The 19518-nt window shown below is 37.5% G+C and overlaps 1 protein-coding gene across 6 annotated transcripts in view; it reads left to right on the top strand.

Moving 5' to 3' along the window:
• The window catches only part of FN1 (fibronectin 1), a 46345-nt gene extending 28619 nt beyond the window's left edge, over window positions 1-17726 (top strand). The window contains exons 25-46 of one of the 6 annotated variants that reach the window (XM_072418535.1): window positions 549-821; window positions 1745-1927; window positions 2548-2637; window positions 3420-3689; window positions 4158-4274; window positions 4367-4531; window positions 4652-4807; window positions 5299-5412; window positions 6485-6754; window positions 8224-8411; window positions 9135-9222; window positions 9336-9512; window positions 9613-9702; window positions 9829-10008; window positions 10593-10682; window positions 13000-13190; window positions 13940-14078; window positions 14726-14893; window positions 15068-15193; window positions 15322-15428; window positions 15980-16081; window positions 16970-17726. In XM_072418535.1, coding sequence (XP_072274636.1) covers window positions 549-821; window positions 1745-1927; window positions 2548-2637; window positions 3420-3689; window positions 4158-4274; window positions 4367-4531; window positions 4652-4807; window positions 5299-5412; window positions 6485-6754; window positions 8224-8411; window positions 9135-9222; window positions 9336-9512; window positions 9613-9702; window positions 9829-10008; window positions 10593-10682; window positions 13000-13190; window positions 13940-14078; window positions 14726-14893; window positions 15068-15193; window positions 15322-15428; window positions 15980-16081; window positions 16970-17050 — 3365 coding nt within the window. In that variant the 3' untranslated portion in view covers window positions 17051-17726. Of the gene's footprint in view, window positions 1-548; window positions 822-1744; window positions 1928-2547; window positions 2638-3419; window positions 3690-4157; window positions 4275-4366; window positions 4532-4651; window positions 4808-5298; window positions 5413-6484; window positions 6755-8223; window positions 8412-9134; window positions 9223-9335; window positions 9513-9612; window positions 9703-9828; window positions 10009-10592; window positions 10683-12735; window positions 13191-13939; window positions 14079-14725; window positions 14894-15067; window positions 15194-15321; window positions 15429-15979; window positions 16082-16969 lie in introns of all 6 variants that reach the window. The other 5 variants (XM_072418534.1, XM_072418533.1, XM_072418537.1 and 2 more) reach the window with 5 other exon arrangements.
• Window positions 17727-19518: the final 1792 nt, after the last annotated feature.

Raw genomic sequence — 19518 nt, 5'->3', positions numbered from 1 at the left:
ATATAACTTTTTGCATTTTCCATTATTTTATTGATGCAATGATAATAGTTGGGACAAACAGAGGGTTGAATCTCCCCTATGGGGACACAAAGCACAAAATCCTGTTATTAGGCACATTTGCAAGAATTAGCATTGCTGTTTCCCACATAATGGCTACCTACAGTGTTTGTAGGGGACAGGCACGTGTAAAAAAAAAGTTACACAACTGTCCTACTGGTTTGAAGTCTTCTATGTATTAAACCAGAATCTGAAACTGCTATACCCTAACCTCTTGGAATTTTCAAAGCATATTTTGCTCATGTACTTTACATATGCAAACCAATCTGCCTGAAAGTACTACTTGAACAAGCTTTGCAAACTTCAATGCAGTAAAGCATCAATCCCAATCTTTGTTTTCTTTAAACAGACACACTTTGAGTATCAGTTGCTTTTTCTAATTTTTGTATTGCTTTAATAATTACTTGTAATTTTGCAGTTCTTGATTGACATGCTTTGCTTCCTCCCCCTGCCTCCATTCCCTTTGCTTTCTCCCTGCGTCACCCTGCCAGAGATCCCCCAGCTCACTGACCTAAAGTTTGTCGATGTAACCGATACAAGCATTGACCTGAGATGGACACCCCTTAACTCCTCCACCATTATTGGCTACCGAATCACGGTGGTTGCTGCAGGAGAGTCAGTCCCTGTCTACGAGGAGTTTGTGCACCCTTCACAGGGGTATTACAAGGTCTCAGGACTGGAGCCCGGCATTGATTATGAGATCAGCGTGATAACACTCATTAACGGCGGAGAGAGTGCCCCGACCACAATCGTACAACAAACGGGTGATTGTACAAACATGGCCACTTTGCAGGGGAAGGTTCTGTTGTGTGTGTTCACTTGCATATTAGGAAAGATTTTTTTTTTCGGGGGGGGGCCCTCAAGAATAGATTTGATAGGGTTTCTTAGAGGTTATCTTTCTCCAGTAGTTTGTTCCTTATAACTTAATATGTAGGCATGGCAGATTAATTTTGCTTGATGCAGTGAACTTAAATATTTTCATCCATTATAGAACTGGCTTTTAAATGGGCCTTATGAATCTAAATTTAGAGGGATGTTCTCTATATCCCAAGACAAGATACAAAAATGTACCATAGGCTAGGCATAAAATACAACTCTGATGTGCATATTGTTTGCATTATGCTTCAGAAATCAGTTATGCAAGTGAATCACATACTACAGTGTCTACCTTCTGCATTGCATGTAACTCTTTGATGGTTGTTGCTGCATGCATGTTCATGTCCTTCAAAAAGTATTTTATATTTGTCCTTTATGTTCCAATATTGGGGGGCAGGGGCATATCTTCCTAAACGTTTAGGATTTTACATGACCAGAAAATTGTTGTTTTATGTGAAATAATGTAGCATTAAAAGCTCAACAGAGGTTATAATAAGCCTTCCCCATCTTGAATGTTTTTTTTTTTTAAATTGTTGCTGTTCCACACTTATTTATTATAAAAGGAGTTTATATCTGCTACTGAAATAAACCTAATAGTTTGGCACCATATTTTCCATTGTAAAAAAAAAAAACATTTTTTGAAATGCATAATTTAGACAAACAAGATTATAGTGTTTTATTAAAATTTGTGGTAAAGATTTTTATGTTTTATTTGCATGTCTTGTGCATGAATATTGTTTTGTATATGATTACTCCATGTATTGGCTGACTTTTTATTTATTTATGTGTTTTTTTTTTCTTGTTTTTTTAGCTGTTCCACCCCCAACACATTTGCGCTTTACAAATACTGGTCCAGACACCATGCGTGTTACTTGGTCTCCTCCAACTTCCATTGAGTTGTCAAACTTCCTTGTACGCTATTTCCCGATCAAGAGACCCGAGGATGTTACAGAGTTATCTATTTCCCAAACCGATAACATGATTATGCTAACAAGTAAGAATACAACTTGTTCTTTATCTCTGCTTAGAAAGTTTTTAGTCTTGGGGAGGGGAGGCCTTCAAGAATCTGCTCCTAATTAGGGCAGAAAATATGGCTTAGATGGCAGTTAAAGTGTGATATATATATATATATATATATATATATATATATATATATATATATATATATATATTGTTTTAAGAAAATATGTCATGGTTTCTAGGTGAGAAGCAAGGAGCCAGTTTTCATAGTTCTGGGATACCAAGGATCATATCCTTTTAACTAAATTTGTTTTACAATGGTAGCCAGAGGTACAACAACAAAGCAATTCTGTTTAGGTTTCTTTTTGGTGATGTATGGTGAGTATCATGTTGTATTGATTCTGACCGCCATGAGTGAAAATTTATGCTGCTTGCTTAAATGGAATATTTCACAAGATTTAGATACCTTCCTAGTCTTATTTGCAGCTCTATTCTATGTTGCACCTGTTTGGATAAAAAAATGGTTTGTTTTAGGGCTCTAGTACTTTAGTAAGCTGTGTGTTAATTTTGTTATTAGATTTCAGCTTGCTCACAATGACACATGGTCAGGTGTAGTGGTGGATATATACTCACTGTTTATTGTTGATTTTGTAGATCTTCTTCCATTTACTGAATATCGGGTAAATGTTCATTCAGTTTATGAAGAAAGGGAAAGTACTGAACTTACTGGAGTACATAGAACAAGTGAGTATTTGTGTGGTATTTTAGGCAGTTGCCTAAAGAGTATCACATTACTGTATAAAAAAATGCTTGTTATCTATGTCTGAATAAGTTTTATTCTTAACCTATGGCTATTAAAAGGATGACACTTCCAGGCAAAATGGGAACAGTTATTCTGTAGTTGGTATGTGCTAAAAGTTAGGTAAACAAAACAAAAATGTATGCTCTTTGATAGAGAAACTTCACAAAAAGAGGATTAAAAACATTAAAAATGTTTGGTGTATTTGCAGTGACATGCTCTAAAAATAGCAATAAAGGCAGATATTAAAAACATTTATGGAAAATACAAATTTTAAATTGTACCAAGATATAGGCCAAATTCCCAAGAATGTGCTTTGATCTAGATACAGTCTGTTTTCTTTGAAACCTGCTGTAAGCGTTAGCTTGGCTAGCATGTTCCATACCAACAGGTTCATTGTGAGGCATTTTGTTGTAGAATGGACAAATGTTGGCTCATTGCTGCTTGTTTTATTCCCTCAAGCTGTAGATTCCTGCATTTCAACCAGCAGACTTGTGAGATAAAGAACCCTGTCTACATTAAAGATTGACTTTGTATACAAAGTAAATTCCAGAACAATATAACTGTCATAATAAAATACGTGTAAAGAATGCCTGGGCAAAGAGTCACAGTCTGCGTGTCTGTTGCAAAACACACCACTTGTATGCATCTTTTTAGGTTTTTAAACTTCAGATAGTAATGGGTTTCTTGGCTATTTTTTTATAATTTATTTTTACTTTTACCATAGCCCTTGATTCACCAACTGGTATTGACTTTTCTGAAATCACCACAAACTCCTTTACTGTGCACTGGAATGCCCCCCGTGCTACCATCACTGGGTATAAAGTTCGCTATCAACTGGAAAATGGAAATATGCGTCCAAAGGAAGAGAGGATTCCTCCATCACGAAACTCCATCACTCTTACCAACCTTGTTCCAGGTTCTGAGTATGTTGTCAGCATTATTGCGGTCAACAGTGCCCAGGAGAGCTTGCCACTTGTAGGACAACAAGCTACAGGTATGTAGTGGCTAAAAACGCCAAAATCTAGAAAAAGCTTTTGGTATATTTTTTACACTTGATCAATCAGTTTTCCGGCCAAACTTCTCTTTCCCAATCGATATTACCACTTACTGGAAGCAAATGATTGTGCCAAAAACCTTCTGTTGGCAAAAATGTTTTGATTTGCCTTCAGTGAGTCAGTCCAAATTTCAAGTTTTGAACAGATGTCTGTATCCTAAATCTTTCCCTGTTTGTCTTTGTTAGACCAGTTAAAATCTGCATCTCGATTCCCTAATTTACCTACCTGCTGTCAGAAGGAGCCTTATTGCTTTATGCCATAATATGTAGCAGTATTTGCATTAACCTGTATTAGTTTGAAATTTTAGATGAAGGAATCTGCTGGATAATGAATCCCAATGTCCTCCTTCCAAAACACAGATATGCACTTTAGGGTATTAAACCTAGTATCATATTTTTTATTTGTAGTGTCTGATGTTCCAACTGATCTACAAGTTACTTCTGCTACTCCCAATACTATTACAATTGGTTGGGATGCACCTGCAGTCAATGTTCGATACTATAGGATTACTTCATCAGAGACTGGTATGTTTAACACATTGTTTGACTAAAATATTAAAATGTTTCACTGTGCCCATTTTAAGTAAATACTTAACGTATAACTTATATGCACACAGGAGGCCAAGGTCCAGCTCAGGAATTCACAGTGCCTGGCACTCACAACACTGCAACTATCAGAGACCTAAAACCAGGCATAAGCTACACTATTACAGTGTATGCCGTCACTGGCCGAGGGGACAGTCCAGCCACAAGCAAGCCAATCTCTATTGTTTATTCAACAGGTATACCAAGTAGACCTCATCTTGTCTTATAAAGATTCAACATATTAAAAGCTATTATACTTTCTTTGAATGTTTTATGTATGGAGTATGCTGTTTAATGGTATAACTGGTATTTTACAGCTGTGGAGCAACCAACAGAGATGCAAGTGACTGATGTTCAAGATGAAAGCATTCATGTTAGATGGACACCATCTGCTGGCCCAGTTACTGGTTATAGAGTTACTAGTGTACCCAAAGGTGGTCATGGAGAGACAGTTTCCCAAGTTGTACCATCTGGTAATTTATTTTTGATTCATGTGTGTTGGACGTGTATACAGGAGATTAATAAAACAACATTTTTGAGTTTATCATACACCCAATAATGCAGCTATTGAAATGCTAGTGTTTCAACCACTATATTTGAAATAAGAAAAAATAAATTTAAGGCTACCTTTTTTTTCTGCAAAAATCCTTGTTTTTGTTTTCCTAAAAATTAGCTTTTATTTTGCTACAAAAATACACTACTGTTTACATTTTCCCTATTGCCTGCCTGACCATTTACAACCTTGGAAAGCAAACTGCCATTTAGGATGGAGATGCTAAAAAAACGCATACAACAGACTTTCCCTCAAGAGTTAGGGCAAACTGCTATTGTGGAAAAATACCTCCATGATTTAACATTTTTAGAAAATAAAATTGCTTTGCTCATGTCATACCTTTTTGTAATAAATGATATTTTAATTTATACTTGTGCTTTTTTAAATTTTGGCACTTGTTTTATTTTGCAGATCAAACAGAAATGACTATTGTAGGTTTGCAACCAACTGTTGAGTATGTGGTGAGCGTGTATGCCCTTGGGGTTAGTGGAGAGAGTGAACCCCTGGTTGAAACAGCTGTCACAAGTACGTATTACACATTGCAATGATTGCGAGTTATTTAATTTACACTCCCTTTATTTTCTCTCCCTAAAAGGAAATCTTACCTGAAAGTTGTCACATATTATACCATTATAACTGACAGTGTCCTCAAATAATATTAGTTGAAGACCGTTTCAAAACCTTACTTCATCTGTAAGGGGGAAGCATGCACTTGCATGTATAAAATTAAAAATGTTGTATTTCTGTCGAGGCAGAATACCCAGCTTTCTGACTAGCTCTGACTGGTGAATATTTTTCAGTTCTCTTAAAAGAATTGTCTGTGTAAAATGTCCTCTTCTTTTTCTAGTCTATGTACTTCTAAATGGAATTGTGTAATACATGCATTGTTGGTGGGTCCCATCCAATTGGAGAAAAATTCTAAATATTGCTTTCTATTGCTTTTTAGAGACTAATTGCTAGTGTGCTTGGTTGACACGATAGTTATTGCGTATAGTACCACTGCAGCATCAAGCATCTTGCATATTAAGCTATTGCAATAGCTATTAAGGTTGCAGAGCTGAAATTGGTCAATAATTTGTGCATAGTTTAGTACATTTATGTTTGCTGACTTATAATTTTTTATGAGGTTGGTGCTCATCAATGGCTTGCATGTGGGAACATGCAGTCTTTTTGAAAACTTGTACAAATATTTTTCCAGCTTTTCTTTCTGTAACCTCCAATCATTGGAATACTTTGCATTAATTCAGATTTTATTTGAATCAGAGCTTTGTGCTCCCAAAAATTTTGCCTGCAATAATTTAACATGAATTTTTAGCATGATTTTGCATAATTATCTTGGTTAAAATGGTTAAACATTTTATATGCTGAGATGAACAGTCTACTCAAAATTAACATATTTTGATTATATAGTAATGCTTTTGTGGATGTATAGACCTCTCCAAATGCTGCTTATATATCTAACAAATTGTAACACATGATATAACTTTCCACTGCCGGGAGAGTAGAAATACTCGGGGCAACTTTTTTCTCTTTCCTGTTGCTGCTTTTGCTGCTTGTCTCTGCTGTTAATTGCTTTCATAATTAATTTGCCTGACAGACATTGATCAACCCAAGGGACTGGCATTTCCAGAAGTGAATGTTGATTCAATTAGACTATCCTGGGAAATCCCAGAAGGGCAGGTTACCGGTTACAGAGTGACCTACTCAAGCCCTGAGGATGGAGTCAGAGAGCTGTTTCCAGCTCCAGAAGGAGATGACGACACTGCTGAATTGCACGGTCTCAGGCCGGGCACAGAGTACACTGTAAGCATCGTGGCTTTGCACGATGATATGGAAAGCAAGCCTGTGATTGGAGTCCAGCGTACAGGTATCCGGATTGTGTTGGTTCGTCTTTTGTTGCCCTGCAGGTGGCATCTGCCAGCAAACTGTTTTCACTTTATTGCCGTTGTTGTACTTGTCTGATGTGGTCATTCACCCTTTTCATTATCCATTCTTCACATACACTCTGATACATATTAAAGGATGGCTAAACTTAAAGAAAAGCAAAGAAAGACATAAAGCCTAAGCACAATAGCACACAACAAATTCTAACAGCAATAGACTGAGATAGTCTTAGATTGAGCAGCAAATACAGTCATATATATGTACCAAATATGCTTGGACACTGCACCAAATCGTATCCCTGAATTTAGCTGGTGGGAGGGTCAATAATGTGTAATCAAGTGACATTTAAGCTGGTTACACACTTCCAATTATTATGGTTGGAAACGAACGATGGATCAGCCGAAAATCGTTCATAAAAAAGGTGACCAACGACGCCGAGGAGCAAGGATTGACGTTGGAAATGAACGACTGAACGATCTGATTGGCCGACGATCGTTCGCTATCTATCGTGTGTACGGTAGTTCAGTGATCGTGCATGTATCTGCAATAAACTTTCTCCTTTACATGTCACTCTCTGCATTGTTCAAACAATTGTATCTAGCGTGTGTACACTATTGGTGGATTATTTTTGATCGTATCATTACAGCATGTACAGAATTGCACACAAGACGATCGTTCAAATATAATCGTGCATAATCGTTGCTTGGTCGTAATTGTTCGTTTACTAACAATATTTGTTGGATGTGTGTACCTAGCTTTAAAGTAGGAAGAATAATAGATGTAGCACTGTTTCAGCATCCCTTCATTATAGTAGAAACCATGTGTCTTCATGAGGAAGCAAGACTTGTAGTCACAGGAAATAGGTGCTGAGAAAGTGAAAGGCATGAGAGGTCCTGCAGCTAAAAGTTTAGTATATTAATAATGCTTGGGCAATAACCTAATCACCATAATTGCTTTGAGAGTTGGCCTCGTTCAGCTTTGGCTTTTAGGTTTTTAAGGTATTACTATGGACTACTACTTTTACATTACTGACATGTTTATTATATTTTGAAAAATGTATTTCATATAGATAAACACTATTGTATTGGCTTCTAAAAAGGATGTGACTTGTTTAGCGGTCCTTTAACATGTCTTAACTGAATGTCAGTCAATAGTGATTAGACTGTTGGTGTTAGTGTGTTAACTTTTCAGTAGTTTGTCTTGACAATTTTCTGAAGTCTTATTAAATAATCCTCTCCATCTGATGAGAAAGATACTTTGGAGAATAGGCTGCATTGCTTTTGATTCTTGACTCTTTTCTGGGGGAATTTCATGATAATGCTTGTACAAGACAAGTGACGTTGCATGGCATGTTTTTGTATATTTTTTTTTTATGCATGCCATCATACTGTACAGCATATCCTGTGTTGTAAACCTTTCTTAATATTTAAATATAAAATTCTATCATTTCAGCTATCCCTGCCCCAACAAACCTTCAGTTCTCCCAAGTTACTCCAACTGGCCTCACACTTAGCTGGCACGCACCTAATGTACAGCTCACTGGATACCGCGTACGTGTGAATCCCAAGGAGACAACTGGACCAACACAAGAACTAGACCTGTTACCTGGTATGACTGCCACTACTATTAAGGGTCTGATGGTAAGTAATGGCTAGAAATAACGTAATAACATTTGGAACTGTGTACATAATTTCTTGAACCAGGATATACCCAGTCTTCTAAAGCTACACTTTTTTGCATTCCCCCTATGTATGCTAATACAGATGGCAATGATGGCAACTCAGTAAGATACGTCTAGCTGTATTTCATATTGGTACACGGTGCACCAAATTGCTATTCATTTTCACAGAAAGTGTTATGCTGCCAATATTTTCCCAATCTGCTTAATGGGCACATAGGATGGGAGTGTCTGAACCTGTTATGACTGCAATAAAGACTTCTTGTACTTGGGGGTGTTTTCGGTGAAAATGGTTGTTTAAGATGCTCAGACCTAAACATGTCACAACTTCTACCTGGTGTCATGTGTCCTGTTAAAAGAAACAATAGTTTCTCTGTTAATGGCCAGGAGCAAAAAAAACGCCACCACACTTTTCCGGAAAAGTTACACCTTAATCCATCAAAGTATTGGTCCTCGTATTTGGAAAATTCCATTTTTTGGGGGGCATTTTTGTACAGTGGGTCATTTTGAAGCATCTGCATTTGTTTGCAGTATTCTACACTCCACCTTCTTGCCTTTTGGGTTGTGGAATTTTTTTCCCCTCATGTATAGTAAAGTCTAATCAGGTAACGTATAATTTATCTGTCCAAAGCAATTTCTTAATTAGTAAAGTGGGTCTCCAAACACTCTTTCTTGTTTTTTTAAGGTTGCTACCAAGTATGAAGTTAATGTATATGCTGTTAAGGATGGTCTAATGAGTCCACCACTGCAAGGCATCATTTCTACCCTGGACAGTAAGTAAAATACATTTAAGCATATTATGAAATTAGTACCAATCTGCTTTGTTATGGATGATAGACATTTTCTTGTTCTTGGCATAATAAAAAATCTTTTTTCTTTTTTCCAGATGTTAGCCCCCCTCGCCGCCCACGTGTCACAGATGTTACAGAAACAACAGTCACCGTTACCTGGCGCACAAAGACTGAGACAATCACTGGCTTCTTGATTGAAGCTCTTCCTGTTGGTGGTCAGACTCCCATTCAAAGAGTGATCAAACCAGATGTGAGAACCTTCACTGTCACAGGTTAGAGTTTTATTTAATCTATGGGTGTTCAGAGTGAGCTCATTATTCGTGAGGCCTGGTATCCTTGTTGTCTCATTAACCATTAAATATCCTGTTTTAGGTCTTCAGCCTGGAACAGACTACAAGATCTCTCTGTACACTTTAAATGACAATGCCCGCAGCTCTCCTGTCACACTAGATGTGTCAACAGGTAAAATAAAGCAAATGGACTGCGTGTCCTGGTTAGATTGTTGGTTTGCCTTAATTCTATGTTCATTGTAATGTAGTGTATATTTCATGTTGTGTGTTTTTTGTTTTTTTTTTTTGTTTTTTATAGCTGTGGATAGTCCATCCAACTTGCGATTCCTGACCAGTACACCCAACTCGCTGCTCTTCTCCTGGCAGCCTCCTCGCTCTCGTATCACAGGCTATATCATTAGATATGAGAGGGTTGGAGGAGTACCTAAGGAACATCTTCCCCGCCTTCCAGCAGGAACCACTGAGGCCACCATAACTAGTGAGTGTCCTGACTGATCCTGCCACTTTTTTCACAGGGAACTTTTATTTTTTTATTTTATTTCTTTTAAGTTAAGTCTGAAAGTTCCTGAAATTACATTCATATGACTAAAATAAAGATCCCTTAACTTTGCTAGTTTTGTAAATTATTTGGATTACTTTTTCCTATTGTGTATATACAAATAACTAGCATGTTTTTTTTCTTTTTAAACAAATTATTTAAAAAATGTATAAGCACATTTAGTGGAGTTGCATAGTCGAAAGCCTGCTACCCTTGGTCAGTCTATTTTGTGTGCAGGTGTTAGGTTCAGTGACATTTCTACTGTACAGCCTCCTTCTCTGTCTACCATTGCATGTGTGCCGTAATCTGCATTAAAACACAGAGATTGTGCATTTTCTTAATGTACAGCGTAGAACAGTATCTATGTGCCAAGTGTGGATCCAGTAGAGAAGATCCAAATAAATTACCCTGTAGCAAGAGGCTGCTCAAGATTTTACTTGAGAGAGAGAGAGAGATATATATATATATATAGATATATATATAATATTATACTGACAATGAGTTGTATTTTCTTTCTTCTGCAGATCTAGAGCCTGGTGTAGAATACATAGTATATGTAATTGCTGTGAAGAATAACCAAAAGAGTGAGCCTTTGATTGGTCGCAAAAAGACAGGTATTACCAGCAATTTATTGAAGCTAAATATTTTAACCTAAACAACTTTTATATTGCAGGAATGTGCCAAACATGGTTTATCTGTGTAGAAATTGAATATTTAATGCATTGTTTTTACATGTTTACATTTACTGGCTTGTGACACTTTGCAAAAACAAAAAGTAATGTTGCTTTTCATTGTCTGTCTGTGCAGTGCTGCAGTTGCATACCCTTTGCTGTAGCATATAGTGATTTAATTTTTTGTCTGATGTACTGCACATCTCTGGATGCAGACACCAATATTCCTTGATTTAATATAAAAAAAATGGATTGAAAATAAAAACCAATAACTTTCTCCGTTTTTATAGATCGACTAGCAAATCTAGATATGGTGTTCCGTTGCTTAATTTCAAATAATTAATTTTCAAGGAACGTTCTAATAAATGCATTTCTTCCACATGAGATGTATACATTAAAAATATTATTGGAAAACTCAATATGACTCCAACAATATAAAATTTGGAGCTATTAGTCTGACCCTTTTGAAGACCATTTTCCTTTTAATTCTGCATGCTTGGAAGTGTTCTTCAAGCAAAAGAGCGCTTGGTTCTTTTTTGGTCTTTTCTGATTTAAGTGTTTTAAAAAAATTAATATTTGCGATGTTAAATGTCTCTCATATTGAAGCATATTGCATTTCTACATTGAAAATCACAACAATCAAATAAATACAATACGATAGACAATATTGGCTTGAAGCATTGATGCATTTTAAAAGGTCTTAACAGTGGGTACGATATTTAAGGTATCTATATCAATATAGCCTTATTCATTTGATGCCTTTTTCCCAGTTTAAGGAATAGGTTAAATACTTGTTAACACAAAAAACAAAAGTAGTTCCCCACCACTGTTTTCACTACAGATGAGTAGGCCATCTATAATTATACTTTCCTATGATGTCCTCCTGTTGCCTTGCACTCACTGGTAATGTCGCCTGAAATTTTTAGTCATGATTTGATCAGAATCCTTCAATACCCTCACAGACAGCAGTGAGAAATAAACACTGATTTAAAAAAAAGACGAAAGCTGGGGGATGTGGTTAGATCAGACAGAGATGCATTAACCTGAGATAACCAAATAACATTTACAGGTATCGGCCCATCCAAATGGGATTTTATTATACAATTCTGTATTTGAGTTCCCAGGTGTACACATCTGCCTTACAATTTATAAGGGAATCAGTGTGCTCTTTTACTTCACAGAATGGGGAATATCCCCATCATGGATATCCTGATGCCAAAGTCTGTGTGGGAAGCAGAGCCAAGAACTATGACATTTAGGAAACCAAAAAATGTTACCTATTAAAAATAGCCTTTTGATGTACCAACCCAATAATAATGTGATTTTAATTTTAAATCAGTGTATTACTCTTTTTATGGCCACATGTAAAATTGCATTTGTATTTTGTTGCCAAGTCACCTAAAGTTGTGGTAGGGTTGCTGGCCACGACATGTAGCTTCTGGATGCACAGTTGCCTTTTCTCTTCTTGAGGAAGGAAATCACTGCAGCTCGTTGACCTGTGCTATGGTTTGCTGCTCCTGAGTACTAAGTATCAGTTTACAATGTGCACAGGCATCTCAAACCACACAGATTCTGATGGCATGTCTGAAAGAAGCTACAGGATTAATGTTGAAATTTTTTTGTATGTATAAACCTTGTTTGTGTGTCGGTCTAGGAAACACAATATGTTACAAATTTTTATTTACTGTAATCCACTGCAGGCGTGCTCAACCTATTACTTTGTTTGCATTTAATAAAAAAACAGTTTTTACTGTTAAAATAGGACTTTGAATAATTTTTGATGCCTTGGATTATAGGTTGCACACCTCTGCCTTAGTAGAAATTCTATTGAAAAAAAAAATCAACTTTGCATGTGGCTTTAAAGGGTAAATTTATACAGAGTACCTACTGTTTGTGTACCATGACCATGAACCATGATCTGGTGCCAAGGACCATTGCTTCTGCCTGCTTTAACTAATGCTTTGCTTTTATTGCTTCTAATCATTTCTTTGGCCAGACGAGGTTCCCCAACTGGTAACATTCCCTCACCCCATCCCTGGCCCTGAAATCCTTGACGTCCCTTCGGATGTAGAGAAAACACCCTTCATCTCTGAGACCACATTTGACAATGGTAATGGTATCAAACTTCCAGGCTCTGCGGGACACCCTAGTACTGGCCATGAAGGACAGTTTGTTGAGGAATACTTCAGAAGTCCTGTTTTGCCCACCACTGCTGTACCTGTGAGACCTGGGCAATTCACTCCTGGTCATGTTGTTACAGTGGATACCAGTTTTCATGAGCCCAAAGGAGATTTCGAAGGACCTTACCCTCATGGATTTGGGCCACAACTCAATGATACTGGTGTACAGGAAGTGGCATCTCAAACTACCATTTCATGGAGACCCCTTTTGGAGACCACCGAATACGTCATCTCTTGCCACCCTGTGGGTCATGAAGAAGCCCCTCTTGAAGTAAGTTGGCAATTGTTATTGTACTCAATTGTCTTGATCAGCTAGTGAACTATTTGCCAGTGGTAGTTAAAATCCAAAATAGTATATTTTCCATTGGACATACTCGGGCAGACTCTGGCTTTTGAGTTGCTTTGCCTCAGTTTTAATGCAACATGCTTTGCTTCGTGTCAAAGCCACATTGTCCTATGTGTTTCTGAAAATGTATATGGTGCAAAGCTAAAGCACACTGCTTTTCCTTGTTAACCAAGCTTGAAGGTTTCTTAAAGCCAGTGGAGACTAGGCCTAAATGACTTCTGATGCCTTCATAAGCTGTACCTGTCACTATAGAAAAAAGGAAATTCTAAAATCCAAAATTCTAAGTTAATTAGTACACATAACCCTTGCTCCCCTCACATTCCACTTTTTTCATTGACTTAAAGACCTTGTCTGTACATGGTGTACTCTGTCCCGTCTGTCTCTTCCTACAGCCCCACCAACCCAAACATTGGGTACTCTGTCATACCTTAATATTATTACTTTCCCTGCACGTAATGCCCACTATCACACACACATATGTACATGTACATATTATCCCCAGCCTTGCCCTTTCGGCCATAGGCACACCATTCAAGTCAGTTTTAGTATGGAAGTTTGTGTGTGTATTTATATTGTAAACTTTCCACTATATAAATGTATATATTTAATAATATCTTGTAAGATTTTTATATTTATAAATGTAATTTTAGTGTTTTATCCTATTCTTTTAACAGTTCAGGGTACCTGGCACTTCTACCAGTGCTACTCTTAATGGCCTTACCCGTGGAGCCACATATAATATCATTGTGGAAGCCCTGAAAGGAGTAAATAGGCACAAAATCCTAGAGGAGCTTGTGACAGTCAGCAATGCTGGTAAGAGTATAGCTTGTCAAAAGAGTACCTGACAAAAGTATACACATGCATTTTTTTTCATCCCGGCCTGGCCAGACTTTATTTTAAAACTGACCTGTAACATTATGCTGGCATAAGGCATCTCCATGTGCCTGCATAAGTATCTACTGTTTTTAGTATTTCTGAGGAATGCTATATGCCTTCTAATAAACAAAAAAGAATGTGCCTTCATAAATGGCACCATTGCATTAAGAGTTATTTGCAGTGTAGCTGTAAAATCGGTAAATATTTGCAGACACAAGTGTCAGATCAGTTTTATTCAACTTTTGGTTTAAAATCTGTTATGTCTCTTGTGTATTCAGTTATCATGCCTATTGCCAATGCCTCAGTATATGTCTATGTATCATGGGAAACCTCAATGACGAATATAGGGGTTGTTTTGGGGCATGGTCTAGATGAAGTCAATACTTGCATATTATAACACTGGAAGTTTCATTGCTTCTGGGTGCACTAAAATATTACTCAGTCCATGTGCAGGCAACAACTACAATTGAGTTTACTACAATTGGTCTTACTATAGGTACATTAAAAAGTAAAAACACAGGTCAATGAATAAAACAAATGTTACATAGGGGTTTGTCCTGTTAACTGGATTTTCTTTCAAATAGTTGTTCCTGATGGGGGTCTGCAGCCAGTTGAGGACACCTGTTATGACACTTTTACTGGCGCACATTACACAGTTGGACAGGAGTGGGAGCGGATGTCGGAGTCTGGATTCAAACTTTGGTGCAAATGTCTTGGATACGGCAGTGGCCACTTTAAATGTGACTCATCAAGTGAGTGTGAACGGTTTCTTGTCAACATGCTAGAAAGAACAATATTGGGTTTCAGTTAAATGTTGCAGAGTTATCCACACAGTAAATAATAAGTAAAAGTAGCTACTTTTAAAAGTAATAAAATCCCCCTGATAATGGGCTATATGTTGTGATCTAACTTGTTGATGTTTGTAGAATGGTGCCATGACAATGGAGTAAACCACAGAATTGGCGAGAAGTGGGATCGTCGGGGGGAAAATGGGCAGATGATGAGCTGTACTTGTCTTGGAAATGGAAAGGGAGAATTCAAGTGTGAACCACGTAAGTACAGTATCTCTTAGTATCTCCCAAGTATCTCTTCTAGGTCTGCTGTGAAAGTCAACAATTAAGAAGAGTAGATGCTGCGTTCTGTGAGGTATCATTTATTCAATGTCTGTCTTCTTTTCCAGATGAGGCGACCTGTTATGATGAAGGCAAACTGTACAATGTTGGGGAGCAGTGGCAGAAAGAGTACCTGGGAGCGATCTGTTCTTGCACATGCTATGGAGGTCAACAGGTGAGATAACAACTCACTAATCCTGTAAAATGTGCACACAGGGCATATGCTGACAGCCAAAGCAGTTCATTCACACTAGTTGCTAGTTAATCAATTTAATATCACAAATGTGTGTATGTGTGTGTATGTATGTGTGTGTATATATATATATATATATATATATATATATATATATATATATATATATAAATTTACCACAAGGGAAAAAAAACAGAATGGAAAAAATGGAATTTGCACTCACCTGTTACTTCAATATAATATCAAAAATTTGGTTTCACAAAAAATAGTTAAAAGTACCACAACACTGCAATGTCACCAGAACCACAAAACTAGCTGAAAGCTATAGTAGTGGTATGGAATGTAGCCATACTTGTCTACTAAAAGCTAAAGCCTTTGTTGGCAACCCTAAATACTACCTAATGCAGTTAAAAAGCCACACAGTAGTATTTGAATTGATGAGCAGTGATGATGTGAATGTAGTGTTTTTTAACGTTTACCAAATCTTTGTGAAAAGAATTTCCAGATATTTAGATTCTTGTTTGTTCTGGCAGGGTTGGCGTTGTGATAACTGCCGAAGGCCAGGATCTGCTGTTACTCCAGATGCCACCGGACACACAGTCTCCCAGTACGCACAGAGATTCAACACAAACTTTGTAAGTTTTTTTTTGTTTTTTTTAAACTTGTATCTGTCATTTTAGCATTAGTGTACTAGTTGCAGGGTGAATGAAGTGAGAGAGTACAGCAGGATCATCTTCGCTGCTTGTCCCTTTTAAGGACATAAACAGTGTTGATATTGGGTACAGAGTGCAGCAATGTAAGTGGGGAAAATGTAATATATTCAGAAGAGGCATGACTTCCAGATGCCATGGCAATATAAATCCTCAGATAAATTTTAAGTGCAAATGACAGACACAAGCTGTTGGCAGACTGATGGCCAGCTCAGGAGCATGCAGGGTCCAGGTTCATATGAGTAAATGAAGCAATGACTGACAATTGCAGAGATAAGGAGTAAATGGTACACAAGAGTGAACCTAGTTGTGAACATTCCAGCAAAAGTCAGAAACAGACCTCAAAAAGGTTCTCAAAAAGCCATAACTGTAAATCAGGCTCGATTTCCACCATTTAGTTCAAATCTAAATGCAAACATTTAGGCTTAGGTTTTAAGATGCTTTATGGGCAAAAGGTTGTTCAGGAGACCCTTTGAGATACAGGCAGTGTCTTGTTCTAGAGTGCAGTCCTCCTGGTGGTGACAGTATAGCCTTGACGTGTCGCTCAAAGGACTTCAAAAATAAAACTTGAGACACTTTTTTTTGATTGAGTAAATTGGCATAAATGGTCTAAATAAATCCAATTCATTTCTAGAGTTGAAAATAGTTGGCGTATGAACTCTGAAAACATGCATGTTGCAAAACAAGACGCATTGTAAAATCTATATCTTTATAAGCCTAAATAAACATTATTAATATTTATAAAAGTAATAAAGTTGTGAAAACTCCTAATGTTTCCTCTTTTGTTTTTTTTGTTTTGTTTTTCCCTTGCAGAATGTGAAATGTCCAATTGAGTGCTTCCTTCCCTTGGGCCTACAAGCAGATTCACATCATACTGAACAGACTAAAAACTAATTCATCTTGTCAAGGGAGCAGAGCTTCTTGAGCTAACTTAAGTGGGAGGAGGGTAGAGGCCTCCTGACTGGCAGATGAAAGATAATGCTTCAATATTCATCTGAAGTACTACTTCATGCCATTCAGTATTCAATGATTGTATTTTTTTATTTTGCTTCAACTCATCTGGGAAACAAAAGGGAAAGGTTTTATTTTTGTTTTTAACAAAATGCAGCCTTTTAGGAATAAATATTGTGTGGAAGTGTTGCTTGGGAACTCTGCAGTGTATCTCCACACTGGTTAATGAACTGCAGGGGTGCTTTGCCATCACTGGGATTAATATAGAAGCCGAATGGCAATGGGACCAATTGAGCTATATTATATTACCAATGCAGCACTGAACTTGCTGCTTCTGGCACAAATGTCTTTACCGTATGCACAATTTTAATTTTTTTTTCCCGCACAATCCTTACTAATACAGACCTTCCTTCAGTGTTATTTATCAATGTCTGCTGCATCTTCAAAAGATTCCTTCTACTTTACCATGCAAAAGTAAATTTTGAAATTTAACAAGTGATGGTTGTTGAATCTGATGTATTATGATTATGATTGATTTTATTTTTTTTTATACTGTACATGCAAAAGCTTTTACTACTGTGGAAAGATAACTCTTCTTTTAATAAAAAGATCTTAGAAATTTTGTGCCAGAGCTTTTTTTTTTAATGTTGCACACACTGGATGAATTTTAAAAGGACACTTTTGGTGTGGTTGTTTTATCACTGCTGACATGTTCCAATAGAAATGACACGAAAATACAATTTGTAGATGTAAAGCAGGAGCCATGTGAACTTATCAGACTCTCTCTCCTCCTAGAATCGGGCTGAGAATTGAGGCCATTGTGTACTTACATGTCTCTAAAACTCCTTTCTTTTCTTTACACACCAGTGCCATCTTCTAGGGAAGGAGGATTGTGGGAAGGATATCTTAATTTCATTTATTATATGATCTGTTTTGATGCTGGTGCTGTAAAAATGCAGAGTACTTGGCTAACAAAAAATAGAACAAAAGAATTTATACTCTGAATGGTCTAGGGCAGGGGTCTGCAACCTGCGGCTCTGGAGCCACATGCGGCTCTTCAGCCTCCTTGTTGTGGCTCCCTTCGGCTGCCGCGGGGAGATCTCTGGTGTTATGTTTTGCGGCTCCAGACTATTTTTCTTTAGTGGAAGAGGAGGCAAAATGGCTCTTTTGATAGTAAAGGTTGCTGACCCCTGGTCTAGGGTTATTAGCAGTGTACCCCAGGGTTTACTTTATTAACCTTTATTTTTAAACATCTTAATAAATTATATAGAGTTTGAGAATAAAAGTACCATTTTTGTGATTGCAGATGACACCAAACTATGCAACAGAATTAAGTCGATACAGGATGTCTATAATCTAAGCACACCTGGATGTACTGTTTGATTGGGCAAGCGGCAAATGATATTTAATCGTGAGAAAGTTAGGCACTTGGGGGCTAACAACATGTGTGCTTCATACAGTCTAGGACAGGGGTCAGCAAAATTTCATGGTCAATAGGCCATTTCCGGGGTGGAAATGGTCTCTGCTTTGCAGAGGAGAGGGATTTCTCTTCAGGAAGCCTTCTCTATTTACCACGCCGGCGGAAGAATCAAGTACCGGCAACAGCAGAGGGGGGCAACAGCAAGGAGGCAGCTCCGGCAGCTCCGACTCCGGTAGTTCCTAAGGCCCAATGGCCTAAAAGAGGAATAGACTGCAGAGATCGAGTCATAATCCTGCCCCTGTAAAAAAAGCTCAGATCACATCGGAATATGCAGTTCAGTTTTCAGCACCAGTTCACAAAAAGGATAATGTGGAAATAGAGAGAGTAAAGAGAAAGGCAACTAAACTAATAAAAGGAATAGAGGAACTCAGCTGTGAGGCGAGATCAGCTAAACTGAATTTATTCTCCCTTGGGAAAAGATTTTTTTAAGGGGGGATATGATCACTTTGTATAAATATAAATGGTCAATATAGAGAACTCTCTTCCCAATTATTCATCTCAAGATCATTACAAAGGACAAGAGCCTGAAGGAAAATAATTTTAAGCTCCGGATAAGAAAGGGATTTTTCACTGTAAGGTCTGCGAAAATTTGGAATCGGCTCCCACAGGAAGTAGTTTTAGCAAGTACTATAGATTGCTTTAAGAAAATGCTGGATGCTTTTCTAGAAGCACAGAACATACCTGGAAAAAAAATATTTTGAGGAAAGATTACAGACTGTTGATTCACGGAACATCCAATTGCCTCATTGAATCAGGAAGGAAATGTTTCCCCCTGTTCGATCAAATTGTAACCAAACTGTGAGTTTTTTTTGCCTTCCTCAGGACCAACTAGGGGGCACTACGGCTTGCACAGAAAGAGTGTGAGACCTGAAAAGGGCCAAGGAGCAGAGTCTAAGCAGCAACCAGGTCTTCTCCAGACCCTCTAGTGGTA

The sequence above is a fragment of the Pyxicephalus adspersus genome, chromosome 7 (genome assembly GCF_032062135.1).
Source record: "Pyxicephalus adspersus chromosome 7, UCB_Pads_2.0, whole genome shotgun sequence".
NCBI lineage: Eukaryota > Metazoa > Chordata > Amphibia > Anura > Pyxicephalidae > Pyxicephalus > Pyxicephalus adspersus.
The sequence above is the reverse complement of the archived record's forward strand: the minus strand, read 5'-3'. Positions and strand labels throughout refer to the sequence as shown.